This window comes from Calidris pugnax, unplaced genomic scaffold (genome assembly GCF_001431845.1).
Source record: "Calidris pugnax isolate Ruff unplaced genomic scaffold, ASM143184v1 scaffold135, whole genome shotgun sequence".
Taxonomy (NCBI): Eukaryota; Metazoa; Chordata; class Aves; order Charadriiformes; family Scolopacidae; genus Calidris; species Calidris pugnax.
In genome coordinates this window covers 165,854-189,449 of record NW_015090961.1, presented here as the reverse complement: position 1 = coordinate 189,449, position 23,596 = coordinate 165,854, and the positions used below count along the sequence as shown (strand labels likewise).

At 54.8% G+C, this 23,596-nt stretch overlaps 1 protein-coding gene across 6 annotated transcripts in view; it reads left to right on the top strand.

Annotated features, from left to right (window-relative positions):
• The window catches only part of RGS3 (regulator of G-protein signaling 3), a 128,026-nt gene that overhangs the window by 32,950 nt on the left and 71,480 nt on the right, over positions 1-23,596 (top strand). For 3 of the 6 annotated variants that reach the window (XM_014952389.1, XM_014952387.1, XM_014952390.1), the window contains 10 exons: positions 4,879-4,973; positions 5,789-5,857; positions 6,631-6,691; positions 9,002-9,092; positions 9,762-9,829; positions 15,580-15,661; positions 16,976-17,081; positions 17,362-17,701; positions 18,146-18,185; positions 22,896-23,086. In XM_014952389.1, the coding sequence (XP_014807875.1) occupies positions 4,879-4,973; positions 5,789-5,857; positions 6,631-6,691; positions 9,002-9,092; positions 9,762-9,829; positions 15,580-15,661; positions 16,976-17,081; positions 17,362-17,701; positions 18,146-18,185; positions 22,896-23,086 (1,143 nt within the window). Of the gene's footprint in view, positions 1-1,512; positions 1,647-1,824; positions 1,876-4,146; positions 4,206-4,878; positions 4,974-5,788; positions 5,858-6,630; positions 6,692-9,001; positions 9,093-9,761; positions 9,830-12,188; positions 12,428-15,579; positions 15,662-16,975; positions 17,082-17,361; positions 17,702-18,145; positions 18,186-22,895; positions 23,087-23,596 lie in introns of those variants that run through there. The other 3 variants (XM_014952391.1, XM_014952392.1, XM_014952393.1) reach the window with 3 other exon arrangements.

The following is a 23,596-nucleotide window of genomic DNA, read 5'->3' as shown; positions in this document are numbered from 1 at the left end:
CCCCATCCCTGGATGTGTTTAAGGGCCGTTTAGATGGGGTACTGAGGGACATGGTGTAGGGGAGGACTTTGTAGAGTAGGGTAGATGGTTGGACTCGATGATCCAAAGGGTCTCTTCCAACCTAGACCATTCTATGATTCTATGATGGGTAGAGATGTTGTCCCTTGGGCCACCGTTTTGTACAGATGGGCTCTGCAGCACCCACCCACCAGGAGCTGCCCAGTCCCACGGTGAGCTCTTGCTGCCATGCTCTGCCAGTCCACGTGGGGAGAAGTCTCCTCCTTCAGGGCTGCCTGTGGAGTGGGTCAGGTCCTGGGCACTCCTTTAACAAATCAGATCAATCTTCTGCTCCAAGAAAGAGCCTGTCATTTACCCCAGGCTCTGGACCTTGGCACGTTGATCTCTCTTCTGTGTTATTCTTTGCCCCGTTGAGGGGCAGAAGTGGATGTCCATGTGCTCTTAGTAAGATCTGCTCTTTTGGGCTGTCAGTGACTGTTGGAGCCATCCTGCCTTTGACACTGCTTCCCACTCTGTTCACCATGATGATGGGCAGGAGGTCCCCTGCGAGGCCTGGCAGTGGGCATCTGGGCATCCCAGGCAGGTCCTGCCTCCTGGCTTGGGGCATTGCTGTGGGTAAATGAGTGCACTAGGGGCAAGGGGGATGTCCATCCAGACCTGCTCCAAAGTCATATAGCTCCTCAAGGCTCTCCTCTACCACCACCTCCTCCATGAGAAGCTCTCGGTGCCGTTGTGCAGGGAGCCAGGTGCTGTGTCACTGGGAGCCAGGGGGTCCTTCTTGGTGCCAGCCCCCCCAGGCTCTGTGGCAGAGGGATTGCAGGGTGGTGGAGCGTTGCTCTTCCATGGGAGTTGGCTGCTCCTGGCCTCGTTGGCCACCTGACAATTATTCAGTGTCAAAACACATGACGGAAAGCATTCTTGTTTAATCCGAGATGAAAGCAAGTATTGACTCCTGGGTTTAGGAGATGACCCATCTGCTCACCAGCCCGTACTGTCTGGGATGCCCAGGAAATGCAGGAGGCTGCAACGGGGGAGCTCTTGCCGTGCTTTGGGTCCTGGTGGCTGCGTTTGTGCTGCTTCAGCCCTTGTCCCTGAGTCTCCTCCGCTCGATAGCGCCAGCGATAACGAGCTGTTGCTGGATGTGATGATGAAAGGATTTTTAAGGTTTCCCCATTTCCCCCAAACCACCCTGGGCAGCTGAGGCGTGCGCAGAAGGGCAAGCAGGGAGGAGGGGTGCTGGAGCATGGTCTCCCAGCAGCCATGGACAAAGCCAGGTTAGTGCCATGGCCTTGGCTGACCCTGCGCCGGCCTGTTCCTACCACCAAAGGCACCGCGTGTCCTTGGCCTTCATCCAGGCCGGCTGCAGCTCGGCCCGCTGTCACCTTCTGCAGGGGGGACAGCCCCTCGCCCCCACAGAAGCTGAGGGGAGAGGCAAAGGGGAAGTTGAATCTGGGCTGGGGGGAGGATTTGAGCACGTTAAACGAGGGCTAATTCATCCCGCAGCGATTGTTTCATCTTGGTGCTCCTGAATCCCCTCCACCACGGGCTCGTGCTTCTCCCACCAGCATTTACTGTGTGCTGAGAGAACAGTAGTTGGGGTTTTTTGGAATGTTTTTACATCTGGAGCTGTAAGACTTTCTCAGTAGCAGAAGGTGTTTCCTCCCACCTCTTCCCCCTTGGCTCCCTGAGCGAGGGGTGCTCAGGGCTGGGGAAGCAGGATGGGTTTGGCACCGGGCAGACCTCGGGGTCCCTGGGGGGGTGTGCGAGCCCTGCCTCCTTCACCCTCCCTCCTCTCCTTTCCTCTAGGCCAGCTGAAGCTCTCCATCGAGGTGCAGGGCCGGATCCTCGTGCTGCACGGTGAGTATCTCCCTCGTAACGCCGAGGTGGCCCTGGAGCCGTGGTGGGCTAGTGATGGGGATGGTGCTTCCATGGCCTTTCTTCAGGCTTTTTGGTCAAACTCTGCAGTAGAACAGCATGACTGGGGGGGTCTTTGATATAGAGGCCAACCCAAAATTTCTGGAGACCTTAATTTCTGGGTGAACTCAGTGTGTTTTGCATCCACCTGTATAAAGTTTTCTTTCTTTAACTCCATATGAAGCAAAAAAGGGTAAATATAATTTGGAAAGGAAGATCTGAAATGCTTTGTCTCCACTTAAACACCTTCCACATTGGCCAAAACCGTTTGCCAGGATTTCCAAGTTGTTCTCTTACCTCTAAATGCTACACTTTTTTAACACCAGCAACGTTTTTTCAATGAAAGTATTTGACCTGGTCCAGGCTGAGGTTGCTGTTTCTCAAGCCATGGCATGTCCCACTGGGACAAGAGATGCTTTTCTTTCTCTGGGGACTCAGGCCTGGCCACCGCTGCTGGGGCTGGTGCAGGAGAGTGATGCAGCACCTGGGACACCAGCTTCAATGGTGTTCATTAGAAAGGGCAATGGGAGTGTCAGAGTGTCTTTTCTGTAGGAAAACCCTGTCTGGAGACCCTTGGAGGGACTCTTAGGATTGTTCCTGCAGTGAAGGATGTGTCTCCTGGTCTCCTGGCACAGAGCTCTTTCTATCAGGGGCTCGTTAGAACTTCATGATTAGTAAATGGTTAAAGAATCAAAGAAAAAGCCAAGGATTTGAGATGGTCAGAGTAAAAATCCCCTCCCTGTGAACAGAGTGGGCTCACTGCACCCTGGATTTGGGCTCTGTGGGGTGAAAGGGGGAAGCAGGGCCCTGGGACTCCCAGTCCCGCGGGGGTGGCCATGCTTTGTGGGGTGAGGGCACCCCCATCCCAGAGACCTTCCTGGCAGGGCAGGAGGGGATGGAAAAGGCTTTCTCCTGAGCAACATCCCACCTTCCAGCCCAGCCTCCCTCTGCCTGGATGTGCTGGGGTGGGAGCAGAGGGGGTGGCGTGAGGCTGTAGGAACTGGCTGAGCCCCTCACAGCCCTGTCCTTCTCCCCTGGGCAGCCATGAGAGCTCGCTGCCCTTTTCCGGCTGCGCAGACAAGCTTTGTAAAGAAACAACAGCAGGAAAATGTCTTTTTTTCTCTTCTTTATTTTTTTTTTTTTCCTCTTGCTCCAAGCTGTGTGTGGTTATGAGGGTCAGGCACAGGCTTTGCCCCAGATCCCTCCATCCGGGTGTGATTTTTTTTCCTCTTGCTCCAAGCTGTGTGTGGTTATGAGGGTCAGGCACAGGCTTTGCCCCAGATCTCTCCATCCGGGTGCGAGTCACTGTCCTGTTCTGATGCTGTCTCCAAAAGAGGCTCTGGGAAGAGGGAAATGGTGTAGAAAAGAAGCAGAGGAGGCTGAAGGTCTGGGACCTGATGTTCCACTGCACGTGCCGGGTGCTCAGGGTGCTTGGTGTGGGCAGGAGGAGGCTGGGTGACGTAGGGTGATCCATCTTCCTCTTTCATTCTCCACCCCAATGCCTTTAAACCCAAAGCAGGTCTGGCCAAAGGAGGACTCTCTTGGTGCAGCCTGTCCCGGAGGAGCTTCGTGAAGCACCAGAGGGTCTTGCAGAATCCCTTTCCCCTTGTGTGCTGGGGTTTCTGTGGGGCTGACCGTGTTTATTAGGAGCACTTAGGTGTTTCTGACCGAGGCAAAGCCGCTGCTGCCTTTGCCGGGTGCGTGAGGAGGGAGCTCAGCCTGGGTCCGACAGCCCGTCCTGGGCTCTCCAGCCCCTGCAGCACATCTCTGGCCTCCGGCCCCACGCGGGGAAGCACAGGGTTCCCAGCTGTCAGCAGCAGCCCCATGTGGGTCCCCACTGGCGGGGCTGCCGTCAGGATGCGGCCGTTGATATTTAACTTGATGATACATTTGGCTGCGGGGCTGGGAGCCCAGAGCTGGGTGAAGTCAGGCAAAGAAAATGCAATTTGCCAGCCGGATGCTGGACTGCATCTGCCGCCAACCTCACCCACGGATGCTGGTATTTATAGCATAGGTGTGTTAAAGGAAAAAAATGCAATAAACCCCTTCACCTGGTGCCCAGTGAGAGCAGGTGCTGGGGAGCAGCAGGTCCTGCTGGGGTCAGAGACGGGCTCAGCCCCACAGGGAGGGAGCACCCCACGGAGCAGAGCGCTGTGGCGTAGGAAGATGCCCTCCCTGCTGCTTTGGAGCTTGACCAATTCCTTTCCTTTCCAGTCATGGAAGCAAAAGGTCTGATGGGAAAGGAGAGCCGGACGTGCGACTCCTACGTGAAGGTGGGTTCTCCTGGGGCTCTGCTCGGGGAACTTGGGGCTTTCTTGGGGTTTTGGGGTTGGCTCGTCTCAGCATGCTCTGGGCTGCCTGTCCCTTCCCTGTCCTCCCCTCTCCTCCCCTGGCTGTGCATAGGATGCAGGGAGGTGGCTGGTCTCTTGCTCAGTGCTGGAGGGCTCTCTGGTTTTGTTGGCACGGTGTCTGCATGGAGCCAGGAAAGCAGAGGACAGGATGCTGCTAAGGGCTGTGTCAACCATTCATTGCAAGAGCATCCCACTGGGTACCTGAGGGCTGGTGGGGATGAGTGTTTGGCCAGCACAGTGTGGCTCCAGGTTCTCCTGGTCCCACCACGGTGTGCACAGTGCAGGAGGCATCTCCCCAACAAGGAGGCTACAAGTCAGAGTTGGGCCAGCAACATTTATATATATTAGCCCTTGATTTTTCTGCTGTTTTCCTTCCCTCCCTTGTCTCGAGGAGTTTTGTGAAGGAATTACTTGACACAAATAGGGTAAAGTGATCTAAACCAGCCGTTAACACGGGCTTGGCTGGATCTTTGAGGCTTAGCCACCCACAGAAGTGGCCGTGCCAGTCTCCTGCCACCGCGGCGGCAGAGCTGGCAGCTGTGTGCCAGTGCCTGCCCCCAGAGTGCTGACACGCTGCTTGTTTTCCTCTGTAAAGATGTCGATCGTGCCAGATGCTGACTGGAAATGCAGGCAAAAGACGAAGACTGTGCCAGACAGCAAAAACCCTGTCTTCCACGAGCACTTTCTCTTGTGAGTATGACAGGGCAGAGGTGGCTCTGACCCCCCCGTGTTCCCACTGAGCGGTGGGTGCTGTCCCGGGGCGCCCTCTCAAAGCCAAAACCCCCTGTTTACTTTTGCGTTATGATCTCTAGTAAACATGCATCATGCATGAGCAGCTCTGCTGCCGAGATGAGGAGTGACAGACATTATTCTGCCGTTTTTTATAGCTGAAATGCCTTGAACTTTGGGGCAGGGCTGTGCGGAGGCTCACAGAGCTGCCAGCACACAGCATGGCAGCGGCGCTCCCGCACGCCTGGGCTTTCTTGCTGGGCAGGAGCTGGGCAAACATACTCCATTTCCCAGACCTTACACCTGCAGTAGTGTGGGCATCGGTGGGAATGAGGAAGGTAAAAGGATTTCCTATGGCTACAGCATGTCTCTCGTTGTGTTTCGGTAGAGCTTGTCATTGCATTGTCCCCGTGCGGCGTTTAATCTGGCACAGGATGGTTGTTTCAGAGCATGAACTGTGGCACGTTCCTCGCCTTTACCCTTTGGTGTTTGATGTGTGTCTTTCTGCAATATTTTCTTCCCCTCACACCACCTGAGCGGTGTCCCCAGGAGAGGTCACCTCCCTTTGCAGCTCTGTCGGGAAGGAGGGAATTAGTGCAACAGCGGCTTGGCTGAGGAGGTTACGGTTTGGGGTGATGCTGCCTCCTCCATGCAGAGAGTGGAGGAGAAGACCTGGCTCTGAGGAGGGCGAGGGGTCTCCAGCTGCAAGGGCAGCCCTTGCTGAGTGCTCCTGGGGAAGGCTGGTGTTCACGACCTGTCCCTTCTGCTTCTTACAGCCCAGTGCAAGAGGAGGATGAGCAGAAACGTCTCCTGGTCACAGTCTGGAACCGAGACAGAAATTCCAGGTAAGGGGCTGCCAGCCTGGCACACAATCTCCTTTGAGTGGGGCTGGTGTGGCAGCAGACCTACCATCTGCTCTGGCCGCCCCACTGAGCTCCAGCAGCACCCAGGGCCTCGAGGGCTGGCCCTGCTGTCGGGGCTGCCCTGCACGAAGGCTGCGGGTCGGTGAAGTTGGGGGGAGCTGAGCAGTGGGGATAGGACTGGGACCTGCTGGTGGGGTCATTCTCATGGGCAGCCCATGCTGGTGGGCACCGTGCTGTATGCAGGCTGGTGGAGAAGAAATCCTGCCCTTGCTGCTCTCTGTCAGCATTGCTGCTGCTCGGTGGCCATCAGCTGGACCAGGGTTTAAAACTCCTGCAGCTGTTCACGCCTGCACTGCTGGCTAAAGCCAAGTGGGGCTGGAGCCTGGCACTGGGCTGGGGACCTTCCCTGCCTCTGGGGACAGTGCAGTGAGGATAAAAGCCTGGCAGCAAAGGGATCTGTCACCTCGCAGGCTGTGCTGCCTGCTTGGCCAAGTGGCATCTGCCTTCTTGGCCGAGCTCCTGCCAGCTTGAGGTCGGCTGGAGGTGACCAGGATGCTTCAGCCCAACTCCTCCTTGTCCCTGCTGCAGCTGGTGACACCACGCTTGCCCAAAGCACGGAGAGGCAGGCACAGCCTGGGCACTGCCAGCACGGGCAGGGGTGTTTGTGGGGTCCCCACAAAGGGGTGGACAGGGGGGAGCTGGTCCCTGAGTTGTTTTTGGCAAGGGGGTGATGATGGTCTCTGGCTCTCACCCAGACAGAGCGAACTGATCGGCTGCATGAGCTTTGGTGTGAAGTCCCTCCTGACCCTGGCCAAGGTACCGCCGTGGTGGAGCGCAGCGCGTGGGGCTCCCTCGGGTCGGGGGGTGGATGTAGTGCACCCCTGGGGCAGGAGCAGGCTTCTCCCACCGTGGGACAAAGATGAAGGTCCTCAAGGGGTTCCCAGGTGCCATTCCCAATAATGGGTGGCCGCTGGTGTTGGTGTGACTGCTGGAGGTGGGGATGGAGAGGCTGTTAGAGGAGGGATGGTAGGAGAGGGGACCGTCACTCTGTTCTGTGGGGACACAGAGGGAATAGCAACAACTGCTGGAGCGAGTGCAGAGGAGGGCAACGAAACTAGTGAAGGGCCTAGAAGACAAATCATATGAAGAGCGGCTGAAGGAGCTGGGGCTGTTTAGTATGAGGAAGAGGAGGCTGAGGGGAGACCTCATCACTCTCTACAACTACTTGAAAGGACACTGTAGAGAGGTTGGTGCTGGTCTCTTCTCACAGGTAATTAACAATAGAACGAGAGGGAACGGCTTCAAGCTCCAACAGGGGAGGGTTAGATTGAACATTAGGAAGGAATTTTTCACCGAAAGAGGGGTCGGGCATTGGAACAGGCTGCCCAGGGAGGGGGGGGAGGCCCCATCCCTGGCTGTGTTTAAGGGCCGTTTAGATGCAGTGCTGAGGGACATGGTGTAGGGGAGGACTTTGTAGAGTGGGGGAGATGGTTGGACTTGATGATCCCAAGGGTCTCTTCCAACCTCAATGATTCTATGATTCTATGAACTGGGTGTCCCCAGTGAGTCCCGCCTGGGGGACAGGAGATGGGGCCGGCCTCGCTCAGCCTGCTGGCATGTGTCACAACTGACACGTGGCCAAGAGGGTGCCCTGGTGGGGACACACTCCTCTGAGGAGGGGTCTGCCCGATCCCCTGCGCTCAGCAGCCAGGTCCTCACCAGCTGAGGTGCTGGTGGGGACAGGGCAAATCCAGAGGTCTCGGGCTGTTCCTGGAGGTGACCCTGGTGGTGCCTCTGTGCCCTGTCCCCACTGCTGGGGGTTTGGTCACAGTACTGCTGCCCCAGCCTGGCTGCTGCTTGTAATACAGCTTTCCATCAGCTCGGTTTGCTTTCCTAGAGCAGCTGCTGTCAATGACTCTCGCTGCCCCACTGAAACACAGAAATATTTAAATATCTCATCCTAACTGCGGGTGGTGGGGGGGGTTTGTCCCTGCCAGCCCTGCTCTGGTGTCAGCACATCAGGGTTTCTTGGCAAGCTCTAAGCATTCTGCTCTAAGCATCACCTGAGGTGTGGAAATTTACTCCCTAGCAATGGGGTTTTTAAGCTATTTGTGGCAATGACCTGAGAAGAGGGTAAGAGGTATCTTGAGTGTGGCCTCCTCTGGCATTTGGACACCAGATGCAGCTCTTTTTCATAACAGTCAAGATAATGAGGCAGCAGCTCTAAACTGCAGCTCTCCCCGGGAGCAGCCTCTGTTCTGCTCGTGTTTGGCCTCCCCAAAGATGTCCCCTCCTTGCCAGGTGTTGGCAGTGAGTTTCACAAGGTGTCATTGTGTGCAGAGAGGGTGGAATGTCCATGTGTACAGCACCCACGTGCAGCACCCAGCTCTGGCAGGGAGGGGAGGAACATGCTGGTGGCATGTGGTCCTCTTGGGACATCATCTGGGACTGAGATGAACTGACCCTGTCTCCTGGGAGCTGCGTGATGCTGCTGGATATTCCCCCTCTCCTCAGTTTCCTCATTTTTAAATGGTCCCCTTCCTCTGGCTTCGGGGACCATGGTTCCTGCATTTCCATCTGGCTCCTGGGCTTGGTCCAGGGTGGTTGATCCCTTTGGCTTCTCCCAGCTGCCTGGGGAGCAATGGGAGACAGCGGTGGCTCCCTGGAAGAGGGGCAAGGGATTGCCAAGGCCAGCTCTGTCCCCTTGGCTCTGTCCCTGGCTTCATGGCTGTGGGACAGGGGCAGAGGGAACCGCCTGAAGAGCACCCAGCACTGCTGGAGGCTGGTTTGGGCATCCTCCTCTGGCACTGGGGCTGGAGCCGTGTGCTCCCTGCGAGACTGCTGGCTGCTGCAAACATGATAGGGATGAATTTACTGGAAACTGGTTGTTTTCTTGCACCACGTCTCCCTCCAAAAACCTGGAAGCTCATTATTGCAGTGGTGCTTGGTCCCTTCTTGTGGGGGGTGAGGGTGGGATTTTGGCTGTGTCCTAGAGAAGGAGTCAGGCTGTGCCTCTGTGGGATGGCTCCTGCAATGGGACCCTGCTGGGGCTGTGGGCAACTGACCTGAGTTAAACAGGGGGTGACTACCTGCCCCTGCATCCACAGCTTCTCTCCTCCCACCCAGGAGATCAGCGGCTGGTACTATCTCCTCGGGGAGGACCTGGGCAGGACCAAGCACCTGAAGGTGGCCATGCGGCGGCTGAAGCAGAACAGAGGTGCGTGTCCCCACCGGGATGTCCCAGGGAGTGTTGGCAAGGCTTGGCAGAGGAGCCAACCTTGTGTCTGTCCCCGTGCTGGCACAGAGCAGCCCCCAGCCCCATGGCAGATGTGTCCCCATGAGCGCTCCTCTGATGCTCAGTGGGCACCAGGATCCCAAAATACTGCCATGGGGGAGATCCTGGCTGGTTTAGCAGGCTCTAGACAGACACCGAGCTCTCCCCTTGCTCCTGCTTACCTGTGGCTGTTTGGGGCTCTGGGGGCACCCCAACATTGCAGCTGCGTCTCTCCCTCTTGCTGGGCCATTCATGGTGCTGATTCCTGCCTCTCAGACGTGGGGCTGACCCCATGGCCGGTCTCTTTTTGGCTCCTGGGGGCTGTGGGGAGCTTTTCCTCCTGCCTTGGCCTTGCTGTGCTGCCAGGGTCTGCGGAGGAGCTGGCACGGAGCAGGGTGACAGCAGTGCCTGTCCCTGGTGTGCCACCACCCCCAGCTGCTGCCGTGCAGGGCTGTCCCAGCCTGGAGGAGATGTGCCCACGACATGTAAAAGTCTTATATATAGTGTGTAGAAGCAGCTTAGGGGGAGAGGTGGTGTCAGAAGGTGTGTGCTGTTGGGCTGATGGCTTTTCCCTTATTTTTGGTGTGGATTTTTTGTTTGGTTTTTTTTTAGAGCCGATGCCTGTAAGTCAGAGTGCAGCACAGGACAGCCAGGATGCTGTGACCATGAAGCAGCTGAAGGTAGGTGTGACGGGGCTGTGACCCACAAGGGTTGTAAAGACGTGGGGTGGGCAGCAGAGCCTGCGTGGGGAGGTTTCACCCGAGGGTGATGCTGAGGGGGGGGCTGTGTCAGTCTCCCTGTCGACACCCTGGCTTTTACAGGCAGTGAGTTATCCCAGGGGAGCACCAATTGGTGGAGATCACAGAATCACAGAATCGTAGTGGTTGGAAGGGACCTCAGAGATCATCGAGTCCAACCACCAAAAAAAAACCCCCAAAACCCCCAAAAACCCCAAAAAAACCACACACAAAAAACACCAACGACCACCCACCACCTAAACACACAACAACAACCACCAAACCAAAAACCATCACCCACCCACACAGCACCCCACCACAAACCAGTAATCTTGGGCACTAGAGCATGCCCTGAAGAACCATGTCTACACGTTTCTTAAATCCCTCCAGGGATGGTGACTCCACCACCTCCCTGGGCAGGCTGTTCCAATGCTGGAGAACCCTTTCAGTAAAGAAATGTTTCCTAATATCCAGCCTGAACCTCCCCTGGCGCAACTTGAAGCCATTACCCCTTGTCCTATCGTCTGTAACTTGGAAGAAGAGACCGACCCCCGTCTCTCTACACCCTCCTTTCAGGGAGTTGTAGAGAGCAATAAGGTCTCCCCTCAGCCTCCTCTTCCCCAGGCTGAATAACCCCAGTTCCCTCAGCCTCTCCTCGTAAGGCTTGTGCTCCAGACCCCTCACCATCTTTGTTGCCCTTCTCTGGACCCGCTCCAGCCCCTCAATGTCCCTCTTGTGGTAGGGGGCCCAAAACTGGACACAGTACTCGAGGTGGGGTCTCACCAGTGCCGAGTACAGGGGGACAATCACCTCTTGGGCTCTACTTGCCACGCTGTTCTTGATACAGGCCAGGATACTGTTGGCCTTCTTGGCCACCTGGGCACACTGATGGGTAATGTGGGTGGCCACCCTGCACTCGCTCCCCATTGCCATGCAGGGACCTCCTGTTTTTTTGATATATTGCCATGGGGACAAAGCCCCAGCCTTTGACTGGGCTGGATGGGGACTGGGAGTGATGGGCCGGGGCTGGCCGGCTGCCTGCCGCACGGCATCGCTCCCTGCCCGTCTCCGTGTCTCCGAGGACGGGTGCGTCTGCTCCGCTCCTCCTGTCAGGGCCCTTTGCTCTGGGAAGGGAAAGGCCCATGGTGGAGCCCAGATGATTTATAGGGAAGGCAAGGATGGGAAATGGGAACACAAACACACGGCTCGCATCGGAAACTGGGCTCAGCCGGCCCCGTGATTTATCTGTGCCGAATTCCGCTCTGCTGCTTCCCTCAGCTGCATTTTCAGTTATTTGTTTTAAAGCCTAGGATCGAGCAAGGCAAACAAAGCCAGCGCCCCTCTCCTCCCTTCCTCTCCGGCAGTCGCCACTGACTTGAAAGATGGTGGCTGGGAAGGAAGACCCATCTTCCTTCGTGCTCCAGCCTGGCGGCGCGGCGGGTGGGACCATGCGGCTGGAGCGGCCCGGGGCAGTGCCTCTGATGGCCCCACCACACTGAGGGGCCCCTGGGAGCCATGGGGCTCCTCGTGCTCCCTCCCCGACCTCCCCTGGCCCTGCCACCCCAGCTGCCGTGCAGGGGAGCCCGGGGTCTGGGTTCCCTTCAGCCTTCTTTCTCTTTTCTGTCCCCTTTCCATCCTCTTTCCGCTCTTTTCTACCCCCTTTCTGCTCTTTTCCATCCTCTTTCCTCTCTTTTCCATCCTTCCACGGGAGTGTGGAAGGAGCTGTCTTCTCCATTGCAGCCCAGTCCCCGAGGGGCTGTGCAGACTCCCCAGATCCCGCTCTGTGCCCCGCTGGGGGCTGGGCTTGGGGCTTCTCTTTGTCTTTAATTCCAAAATTACACCCTGGGTGCAATTCCATTGACCTCTCTGCTTCCCCCTCTGTGACTCTGTGAGCACAAAGCATGGGGAGGGACGTGCATGTCCTCTGGGTCTGTGCTTTCAAAAACAAACTCTGCTTTTTCTTTTTTTTTTTTTTTTCCTCTTTTTTTTTTTTTTGGTGAAAAACCAGTCTCTCTTACCCTTTATGAGTGCAAGCCATCTTTTTAATGAAGTGGAGCTCGCGCAGCCGGTGCCTGTGAAACGCCATCAAACATCCTCCGAGTGTTTGTGAGAACGTGGCAATAACAAAGTGCTCCGTGCGGCCGGAGAATGCCGGGGGAACAAAAGCCACATCAACAGAGCAGGGACTAGGGAATACTAAATAGTTGACAGGAATTTTAATATAAAACTCTCTCTCTTCCTCGTCGGTTAGGGTTTTCAGGAAGCCCTCTGGCTTATCGTAAAGCGGCATACAGCGCAGGCAGGGGCTGGGGAGGTGAAAGGTGGCTTCCTGCCATTCTTCTCTGGAGCTGGGTTCCCAGGGGCGGTCATGCCAGTTTGCCTGGGGTTTGTTCCACGCTCGTGTGACACGAGGAGACCGGGATTACGGCTGCTTCGGGGGGAACTGCATTTTCATGGGCTAAGGGCGAGTTGAGGGGTTTTGCAGCCATGAACCGCTTCAATGGACTCTGCAAGGTGTGCTCGGAGCGGAGGTACCGGCAGGTCTGTATCTCCTGGGGGGAAAAATCCATGTGCCTCTGTGTGTGTGTGTTGCTGCAAATCTTGGTTAAGTTTGTGAGTGTCTCTGGGGCTTTTTTGCCACTTCTGCGCTGCGTGTGTGCTGTTTGTAGGGTGGGGATTTGCTGTCGTTATGGCTTGGAAATGATAATATTGGGAACCTAAGGAAAGCATCTCAGGTAGGTGTCTCTGGCTGAGCTCTGCCTCTTGCTGCAGAGTGTAAATGGGAAGAGAGAGGGAGAATTGGAACTTGAGGGTTACGTGCCGACGGTGCAAGCGCTGAGCTGTGAGGTGGTGTCTCAATTTCCCACTCGTTAGAGGGGAGGCAGGCAGGGCAGGCAGCGAGGGCTCTGCCAGCCTGCTGCTGACTCTTAAAAATCATTTCAATGTGAATGTATTTGGGAATCAAGTGTTGCTTGAAGGTGGTTACAACCAACGGCGACTTGCTTTGAGAAGTGGGTTGTTGTGCTCCCCAAAAGCTGGTGCGAGCTCCCTCGGAGCTGCTCGGTGTGCGACGCCGGGCACTGGTTTTGCTTGTGCAGGTCCCAGTCTCCCAGACTTTTGAGCACAATTTTCCCTCCATGGTCTGGATCGGGGCTTCTGGCTCACGGTCAGCTTTTCTCTGCACTCCTCTCCGAGCTCTCATGTCGTGCTAAAGCTCTGGAGAGGGACAGCCTCTCCTGGGAACTGCAGAGAGAATCACCTTAACTAAAAATGCCCATTTCTTATCAGGGCTACAGTGACCATCTCATGCAGGAATGCTTCTCTGCTTTGTATTGATGGCAACTGACTGTGATTTTTTTGTCTGAGACCTCAGTTCTCTATTTTGGCAATTTCTTCTGCATTTTTGGATGAAGTTATGGGTACAGCGGGCCTTTAGGGTGCTGCAGTCTCTCAGCACCTGGCCACCCCACCATCCAGCTTGGGTCAGATCCTCGTGTTGGGTGGGAAAACGATGTTCAGCTCCCTGTATTGGCCATGGTGGTGGGAGCTGGGGAAGGTTGGACCATCAGCAGTGAGAAGGTGCTGGTTAGTGGCAGAGGGATGCTGTCCCTGCTGGCGGTGGGCAGGAGCCAGACCTCTCAGCACGGGGGAAGCTTTGGGCTGGGAAGTGAGCGTGGAGTCTCCGTGGTGGGGGAGCTGCTGGGCTGGCCCCCGGGGTGCTGATGGCAGTGCTTGTGCACAACTCGGGTCCCCCACGCTTTGTGTTGGAGACGTGAGGTTGGTTCCATCACAAGCAGCCTCCTCCCCTGTTTGAAGATCCAACAAACTCCAGAGAGAGAGAAATACTCAGCGTAGCGTGACGGGACCTACTTTTTATCCTGGTGGGGAAAGACAGTTTCTCTTTTGAAGCCTGATTTTATGCTGAGCCATTAAGCAGGGACAAAGTGCAGAGAAATGAAAGCTCACTGTGTTTGCCCTCCCGTGGTAAAGGAGTGAGGAGCCAGTTCACCTCCTTGGCAGCTTCTGTTAAGTTCCTTGTCTTCTCTCTGACTGTTTCTTCTCAAAATAATACAGGTCAGATGTTGGATTTTTTTTTTCTCTTTTTCTCTGTCAATAAAACAAGGATCTTGACAAATGTCTTGGGGGATAATCAGGTATTTACAGGAACTGTCATGCTGAGCTGCTGCTGGAAGCCAACGTCAAAAAATAAATATCATTTCATTAATGAGCTCAAAGCTGCTTGAATCAGGAGGAGAAATGAGCCTAAATCAACACAGCATCTCTCCTCTCCAGACTCAGCGAGGGAAAACACACTCACCCTGGCTGATGATACAGGTCAGATGTTGGATTTTTTTTTTCTCTTTTTCTCTGTCAATAAAACAAGGATCTTGACAAATGTCTTGGGGGATAATCAGGTATTTACAGGAACTGTCATGCTGAGCTGCTGCTGGAAGCCAACGTCAAAAAATAAATATCATTTCATTAATGAGCTCAAAGCTGCTTGAATCAGGAGGAGAAATGAGCCTAAATCAACACAGCATCTCTCCTCTCCAGACTCAGCGTGGGAAAACACGCTCGCCCTGGCTGACGGGTGACGCTGGAGCGCAGACGCCCGGCAGACAGGAGTGTGCTGGTCCCCACGGCTTCCTCTGGAGCTGGGGAGAGCTGCTATTTCTGTCTTACCCAACTGGAAATGAAGTGTTTAAGTGACTTTCTTAGAGAAGCTGCATTAGAAATCAGTGTCAGAGCCAGACTGCCAGGTTTTCCTTTCGAAGGGCGTATCAGACCTTTCATTACAATTCCAAGAGTTGGGAGTGGAGACTGGTGTATGCTCAATGAACACTGGTATTGCTGCATTTCTCTCTGTTGGTCCTCGGGTCGATTTTACGTTGCGTTTCAGCACCCTTTCTGTGCCCCTTTGGCTGCAGCAGGGGAGAGACCCCTTATCCTTGGGGTTCCGAGTGCCAGCCATCGCCGTGAGGGCTCCTTTGGGTGCTGTGAGCGCTGCTAGAAATGCCGTGTGCCGGTGTTTCCAGGGGCTGGGGTGGGTGGCAGGGGGGGTGCTCTGATCATAGAATCATAGAATCATTGAGGTTGGAAGAGACCCTTGGGATCATCGAGTCCAACCATCTCCCCTACTCTACAAAGTCCTCCCCTACACCATGTCCCTCAGCACTGTATCTAAATGGCCCTTAAACACCTTTCTGGGAAAAATTCCTTCCTAATGTTCAATCTAAACCTCCCCTGTTGGAGCTTGAAGCCGTTCCCTCTCATTCTATTGTTAATTACCTGTGAGAAGAGACCAGCCCCAACCTCTCTACAGTGTCCTTTCAAGTAGTTGTAGAGAGTGATGAGGTCTCCCCTCAGCCTCCTCTTCCTCACACTAAACAGCCCCAGCTCCCTCAGCCGCTCCTCATACGATTTGTTTTCCAGCCCCCTCACCAGCTTCGTTGCCCTCCTCTGCACTCGCTCCAGCACCTCCAGATCTCTCTTGTATTGAGGTGCCCAGAACTGGACACAACACTCGAGGTGTGGCCTCACCAGTGCTGAGCACAGGGGCACAATCACCTCCTACTTCTGCTGGTCACACTATTTCTAATACATGCCAGAATGCCGTTGGCTTTCTTGGCCACCTGGGCACACGCAGTGGCTGCTTTCCCACTCTAACAGGCGACTCCGGTGTCTCTCCTCAGATTACCATCCCTCGGGGAAGCGATGGGTTTGGCTTCACCATCTGCTGCGACTCCCCGGTCCGTGTGCAGGCGGTGGACTCGGGTAAGAGACCAGATCGGTTTTATCCCTCGTGGTTTGAATGAATGACTCTGCTTTTTTGCTTCCCCAGAGCACGCCGTTATTCTGAAGCTCTAAGAAACTTCACTCAATGAATTCTCTGCCTCTCCTGAGGTCAGAGGGCACTGGGTTAGTGCTGTGTCACTCCTTTGGCAGTGTGTTGCAGTAATTTTCAGAGATTTTTTTTCCCTTTCCTCTCCAACCTGAGAGGTGTCCGGCTGGTTGGGAGACCTGTGGAAAGCATCTGGGGTTGGGGGACAGTGTCAGGCAGGGGCACAGGAGCCCTCGGTTGCCTGAGAATATCCTCTTGGTGTGGAGCTGCAGGATGGACTTCGTGTCTCTGTTGTACCCTGGTGCTCCCCACTGCTCACCAGGAAACACAGGAAGTTCTTGCCATGGCTCTGAGAGAGGTTTATGGCATTGTCCCAGGTGCCCTGTGTGTGTGAGGATGGACTTCGTGTCTCTGTTGTACCCTGGTGCTCCCCACTGCTCACCAGGAAACACAGGAAGTTCTTGCCATGGCTCTGAGAGAGGTTTATGGCATAGTCCCAGGTGCCATGTGTGTGCACAGAATCACAGAATCCTCTGGGCTGGAAGGGACCTTTCAGATCATCGAGTCCAACCATCAACCCAGCACTGCCCAAACCACCACTGACCCATGTCCCTCAGCACCACGTCTGCCCGGCTTTTAAATACCTCCAGGGGTGGGGACTCCACCACTGCCCTGGGCAGCCTCTGCCAAGGCTTGATAACCCTTTCAGTGAAGAATTTTCTCCTAATATCTCTCCTAAACCTCCCCTGGTGCAACTTGAGGCCATTTCCTCTTGTCCTATCACTTCTTCCTTGGGAGAAGAGACCGACCCCCCCGGCTACACTCTCCCTTCAGGGAGTTGGAAAGAGTGAGGTGTCCCCTCAGCCTCCTTTTCTCCAGGCTGAACACCCCCAGCTCCCTCAGCCTCTCCTCACAAGACTTGTGCTCCAGACCCCTCACCAACTCCGTTGCCCTTCTCTGGACCTGCTCCAGCCCCTCAATGGTTTTTTTGTGGTGAGGGGCCCAAAACTGGACACAGTGCTCGAGGTGGGGCTTCACCAGAGCATGTTGGAAGGTGAAGCTCTGTGCTGGCTGGTCCCACTTCATTTTCAGGTCTGTGTGTTAGAGGAATCAGATTGGGTTTGGAGGAATGAGCAGTGCAAGCTGCAAAGCTATTTGAGTGTCTCCTGGCTCCAGGACTTCTCCTTCCCCTCATGCTCTCAGCTGTCTGGCTGGCGGGTGACTGCATTTGTCTCTTCTCTGTGTAGGTGGCCCAGCAGAAAAGGCAGGTCTGCAGCAACTGGACACGGTGCTGCAGCTGAACGAGCAGCCTGTGGAGCACTGGAAGTGTGTAGAGCTGGCACACGAAATACGGTGAGTGTTCACCCAAAGCATCAGTGCAGGGCCCTGGGAGGGATGGGTTGAGGGAGCCCAGGGCAGCAGGAGCTTTGAGTGGCTACGGGAAAGGGAAGGCTTTGAGGGATGCAGGAGAGGGAGAGGGTTCTCTGGAGGAAGAAGAAAGGCTGCAGGGGCTGCGGAGGGCAGGACAGGGGCAGAGGAAGAGGAACTTCAGGGCTCGGGGCTGTGGGAGTGCTGTGGGGTGCCCCACTCCCTACTGCTCCGTCTCCAACTTGTCCCGTGCTGTCTCTTTCAGGAACTGTCCCACTGAGATCATCCTGCTGGTCTGGAGGCTCGTCCCACAGGTCAAGTCAGGACCTGAAGGCATGATCCGCAGGTCATCCTGCAAATCTGCCTATGACCTCCAGTCACCGCCCAACAAGCGGGAGAAGAACAGCACCGTGCCCCCGCGGCCCGAGCAGCGCCGGAGCTGCCACGTCCTGTACGACGGGACCGACGGGCTGGTGCTCAACAGCTGGGAGAGGTACACGGAGCTGGGGAAGTGCAGCCAGAACACCATGCCCCCCCTGTCCCGCGTCCCCTCCACCGCGGACCAGAACTACATCATCTTAGCGCCTTTGAACCCAGGGAGCCAGGTAGGGCTGCATTCTGGCCCCACGCTCGCATTACTGCCTGGGGCTATTGGCTGTGCTTGCTGGATCCTCTCTCAGCCTGTGATTCAGTCTTATTGAGCATCATCTCTAAACCTTTGCTGGAGCACTCACCATTTTACAAGCCAGACCTGTGTCCCTTGGTGGAGCTTTCACTATTTGCCATTTACCGCTAGGGCTGTAGGGCCGGGCTGAGTGTCCTCCCGCCTCCTCTCAGGGCTCACTCAAGGCATAAGCAAAGTGTTTCCAGAGACCACTGTGCAAGTCATTGCTCTCATTTTCTGCTGGCAATAGGGCAAAAATGATCTTCACCTCTGGAGTGCTTTGGCTTTGCTGGGTCTGGCATCCTATAATTTGCAGTTGGTTGTTGTAAAGTCTGTCTCAAGGCTGCTTCAAGTGACCGTGTCCTGTCTGGGTTGTGTCTTACAGCTGTTGAGGCCTGTCTATCAAGAGAACAACGCTACCGTGGGTGAGTTGCTGACGTGCTAAAAAACACTGCTCAGAGCTCTTTGCAGGGCTAAGTGTTGTCTTTCTAGCCCTGGCGAGTCCTTGCCCTTAGCCCCGTCGTGCTGCAGTGGAGTCCCTCACAGTTTGAGGACAGTGGCAGAAGCCTCGGGCTTTTTGGGGTATAATCTTCCTGCTCTGTGTCTAAGATAGAAGCAAGAACCTTACCCCCCAGCCCAGAGGAGAGCCCAACTGCTGTCCCTCGTGGTGAGAAGGTCTCTGTGGGAGCTCATGGAGTGGCTTAAAAAGGGAGGCTGGTGGCAGGGACTTTCAATCGGGGGCGTGAAGAGAGCATCAAGTGTGAAAGTGTGAAGTGTTGTTGCTGTGGTGCTTCCCCAGCTGCGTCTCGGGTCTCTCCGTGATGTGTTGACACCTTGTGCACACCTCGCTGGGGGGGCTGATGCTGTGGCCCCTGCTTGGAGTTTCATTTTATCACTAAGGGAGCGAGGATGGCTGTGACTCAGACTGGTACAGACGTTAGTGCAGGGTGAAGTGCCAGGTTTGGGGAAAGCTCATTTCTGGGGCTGTCCCAAGGTCCCTGGCAGTCTCTGAACCAGCTCCTCAAAACCCCTTTGAAGTATCAACCTATTTTCTGCAACGGCTATTCTTGGTCTTCCTGGAGAACTGGGTATGGAGGGGCTTGCAGGAGGAGAGGGGTGAGGTGAACAGCAGGGCTCTGGGGCAGAGACTAACACAAGGTGTTAGACTAACACAACTAGATGTCAACAGGTGACTGTCACTTCCAGTGGGAAGCTGGGGACAGAAGCAACCCAAGAAGAGTGAGGCCTGGAGATCCTCCCTGGGGTGTTCACTGGGTGCTGGTGAATTTCAGTTGCAATTTTCAGCACGCCCAGCTCCCAGCATGAACCACCTCTTTCCAGGAGCTTCGGGAGGCCATTCTGTTGGGATGTCCTCAGGACAAGCTGTGTGTCTGTAGCAGGGCTGAGCTCCTGGGCACAATCTTGCAGGAGCATCTTCATGGCAGCAGCCCCTCCCTGGTGCGGGGACGGCCGTCGGCAGCGTGATCTCCAACTAAAATGTTTTGTGCTGCCTGTAAAAGTGGGGCAGCGTCCGTAGAAGGCAAAGTGTGGGGCTGGCAAAGCCGCGGTGGGGCTGTGGGGGAGCAGGAGGGAGCGGTGTGGGTCCGAGGCCCCCTATCCCTGGGATGCTCCTGGCCCCAAAGCTCTGTGACCAGACGACTTTCCTGCAGCTCCACTGCCGGGGATGTTTTGTACCGTGGATAATTGCAACTCTTTCCTGCTGTTTGCGGATCCTGTGACAAGCTGAGCTGGGCCGTGGGGACTTGTTCTTACAGCGGGGTGGAATTTGAAAGACTCGGGGCTTCTTCCCGTGATGATTTTTAGTGATTGTTCTCAGTCTATTTAATGTTAAATCCTCCGAGGGAAGAAGGCGCTAATTAACCTGAGCAGTGATTAAGCGTGGTGGTGGCTGCCAGTCACACAGTGACAGGAGCTTGTGCTCCGTGTGCTGGTGTGCAGGGAACAGGACCTGGGCAGGTGATGGATTCCTCTGATAAAAGGAGGTGATTTAGGGATAAGAGGAAAAGCGGATCCCGGACAGCCCAGCCTGTATCTGGCCTGTGTTCAGCTGTCTCTGGTGTTTTGATTTTTATCTGGCAGTGCAACTGTGAAAAAGGGAGCAGAGAAAATGTCAGGGTTATGGCACTTAGTTTAGGTCATGAGGGTCCCCCCACGCAAGCTGGCTGTGAGAGCAGGCAGTAAACAGCAGGTCTGGATTGCCAGGAGAGCACGGTCTGGCTCTGCTGGCGTTTATCTGAAAGTAAATGTGCTATTTCCTAATTCTTAATGGAATATGTAATGTTGGGTAGGTTTGTGTATTTACTTTGGACGAGTTCTTATCTGCTCTGAGCCATGTTCAGAAGTGTTTTGGCTCGTTTCTGCCCGGGAAGGTTATTATGGGCACCCGTTACAGAGCACAGGCAGGAGCTGCTGTGCAGAAACACCCGGGGCTGGAGGGAGACATGAGGGGTCCCTGCTGGGATCAGGGGGCTTTGCTCATGCAAAGCATGTTCCTCAGACATCACTGTGTGGGAGGATCCTGGACTAATGTCCAGTTTCTCACCAGGATATCTTAAAATCCAAGTGGAAAGATCTGTCTGTTGGACCTGGGCTGGGTTAGTTCGTCAGTGTCACGGGGGAGGGAGAAAAGACATCACTTTTTCAGTGGGGCTTCTTTTGAAGAAGGCATGGATTTTTTGGTTATTCAGTTCCCAGTGGAGTTGTTGCCTGCAAGTTTTAGGACAGCACACAGGTTGCTGGTGCCCAGCAGGATGTGTCTGGGGCCTAGGGCATTGGGGAACCTGAGCCTGTGTCACCTTCTGTCCCCAGCCTGGTAGGTCCTGCTGCTGCTGTGATGGGAGTTTGCAGGAGAGATGTGCACTGTGGGCTTGGGGACATCAAGGGTGGCCAAAACTGCATGCTGGGGTCACCAGAGAACACTGAGGCCCTTGGGCCTAATGGATTGATGTCATTAATGGGAAACAATTTCACAGCCTCTCCCCTCTGGGCACAGCTGAGAGCAGAGCAGCTCCTTTCTGGTTCTGGTCCCCACGTGTTGGTCTCATCCCGGCTTCATGTGGTGGATCTGGGGAAGGAGGAGGCACAAAGTCATCCTTAGCACCGCTGCCTCCACCGGGTCACCCTCTGAGCCATCCAGCTGCTCACAGCTGGGGCGCTGCCTCCGGGCACTGGCTCCCTGCAGCCTGGGATGCTCTCACCCCATTGTGTTGCTGCTGAGAAAATGGTAATTTCTGTGCAGGCAGAGCATCCTCAGAGCACCCCCATCCCAAGCCTGTGCTGATGGGACAAAATCCTGGTGGGAGCTGGCTGGATGTATTCAAAGGTGTTCCTCTGGGCTGGGAGGAAAGGGCTGAGAAATCCTGTGCAGCAGCAATTGCCCAGCAATAGGGGAAGGAAGGACTCGCCCACACAGCAGGTAGCAGGGAACAATGATAATTGTTGATAATTTTCAATAATGCTTTTAATCACAGGATTATCAATTACATCAGAGATTCTGTTGCTGGTTTGACATACCCCATCTGATGTCTCCTGGTCCCTAGGGGTGCAGGCTGGAGGGTGTGGAGTGGCTGGAGGAGCTGGTGTTGGCTTGTTGGGCAAAGTCACCGCTCTGCTCAACCAGCTGAGGGGGGTGCTGCAAAGGGAAGCTGCTGTTCAATCCCTCCTCTGGGTGAGGAGAACAGCTTTCTGTGGAGAAGAGGGACAGAGTGGAAAACCAGTCAGGCTGCTAGGACTCTTCCCAGCACCGAAACGTAATGCTGAACAAGGGTGGATGATGTGCCAACCTCATGTCAAATGAGGTCATCCTTTATAAATACACCCCCAGGTCTGAGTAACCATCACATCCCTGGGAGTGATGTGGAAAGGCACAGATTGATCCCATGCGCGTGAATGTGTTTGTCATTTGTATCCCTTTCTCTGACACCTCCAGTCTTAGTACCTTCTAAAAACTGTGATTAACCTGCCACCCAGTGCCATGATGTGAAATTCCTGCACGTGGCTAACTCCCGTACCCAGAACCCAGAGCAGGCAGGACTTATGTGGATAAAAATGTCCCAAGGTTTACATTTCCAGTGGTTTGGTTTTTTTTCCTCTCACCCTGAGTTAGTCACAGATGGTTTTCCCCTCCATGGACAGGGAAGGGTTCAGTGGTACAGGCGGGTATTCCCTGATGGTGGGAACCCCCCTGGGGCTCCTGTGGTTCAAGAATGGCCATTTAAAGTCATGCTTGGGGTTGTTCTGTATTTCTTACTTTCAATAATGCATAGGGAGGTGTGTATAATGGTACCACATCTCTTCCTCTGAGGTGCCATATTCATAAATTGTGCGGAAGGCAGTGTACTGGAGAAGAGGAGGCTGAGGGGAGACCTTATTGCTCTCTACAACTCCATGAAAGGAGGGTGTAGAGAGGTGGGGGTCGGTCTCTTTTCTCAAGTCACAGGCGACAGGACAAGAGGAAATGGCCTCAAGTTGCACCAGGGGAGGTTCAGATGGATATTAGGAAAAATTTTTTCACTGAAAGGGTTCTCAGGCATTGGAATGGGCTGCCCAAGGAGGTGGTTGAGGCCCCATCCCTGGAGGTGTTCAAAAGCCGGGTTGATGTAGTGCTGGGAGGTCTGGTTTAGTGATGATGCTCCTTGTTTGTTGTGTGGGTGTCTATTTTTGTCAGTCAGGTTGACGGTTGGACAAGATGATCTTTAAGGTCCCTTCCAACCTAGAAGATTCTGTGATTCTGTGATTCTGTACCCCCAGAGGCAGACGTGTTGGCTGTGACTCCCTGGGGTGTCTGTTTGTGTTGACACAGATGTGTCAGCGCTGCTGGTGTCACCCAGTTCAGTCCTTGCTCCAGCAAGTGGGTAGCTCTTGACTGAGCAGAAATGTCAAGGGACATCCCATTTTGCATTAGGGAAAATGAAGTCAGTGCTGTTATTTCATGAATCCCTGGGAAACTTTGATAGCAGAGTGATGGATGTCCCTGCAGCTCTTGGCTCCAGCCCTTCCCCTTAGGCTCTACGTGTCCTCCTCCAGCCGGCAGGAGCCAAGCCGGCAGCGTGTGGACGCTCTGCAGGAGCTCTCTCCTCATTCTGTGCTTCTTTCTGCTTCCTCTGTCCATCCAGGAAACGCATGTAAAGGGAAATCGCACGTGGGGTCTGGGAGAAAATCCAGGCTGATGAAGACTGTGCAGACGATGAAGGGCTACGGGAACTACCAGAACTGTACCATAGTGCGGCCGCACGTCCCGCACTCCAGCTACGGCACCTACGTGACGCTGGCCCCCAAGGTGCTGGTGTTCCCTGTCTTTGTGCAAGTAAGTGTGCCTGGGAGTGAGGGGTCAGGGGGTAACGCAGTGCCCAGCACAGCAGGTTCTGCCCTAGGATGGATCCAGGCTGTCTTGCAAGTGGATGTATTTCCCAGCAATATATGGATCCCCTGTCATCCTCAGCTCTCTCCTCCAGAGCTGGCTGCTCTCAGCACAGTCCTGGCTGCCTCCTCAAAGGGAATTGTGTCCTGCCCAAGAAATTCTCTGTTGGAGTTTTTTTTTTCCCTTTTGAGCTTTCAAATCTGGTCCTCGAGTGGTTGCTCGAGAAGGTATCCCAGCTTCTGGGCTTCAGCAACCAACTTCAGGTAATTGAAGATCAATATGGTTTCTTCCCGTGGGTTCTTTGTGCTGCTAATTATAGTGTGCAAACAAAGGTTTTTTTTAGTTTAGCTGGTGGCCAGCACTAAAATCATGCACAAGGATCCAGAGCAGTAATGGTTTGACAGAGGATGTTCTCATTGCCCAGTGCCATAAATGATTTTCTTAAAATTTAGCCCT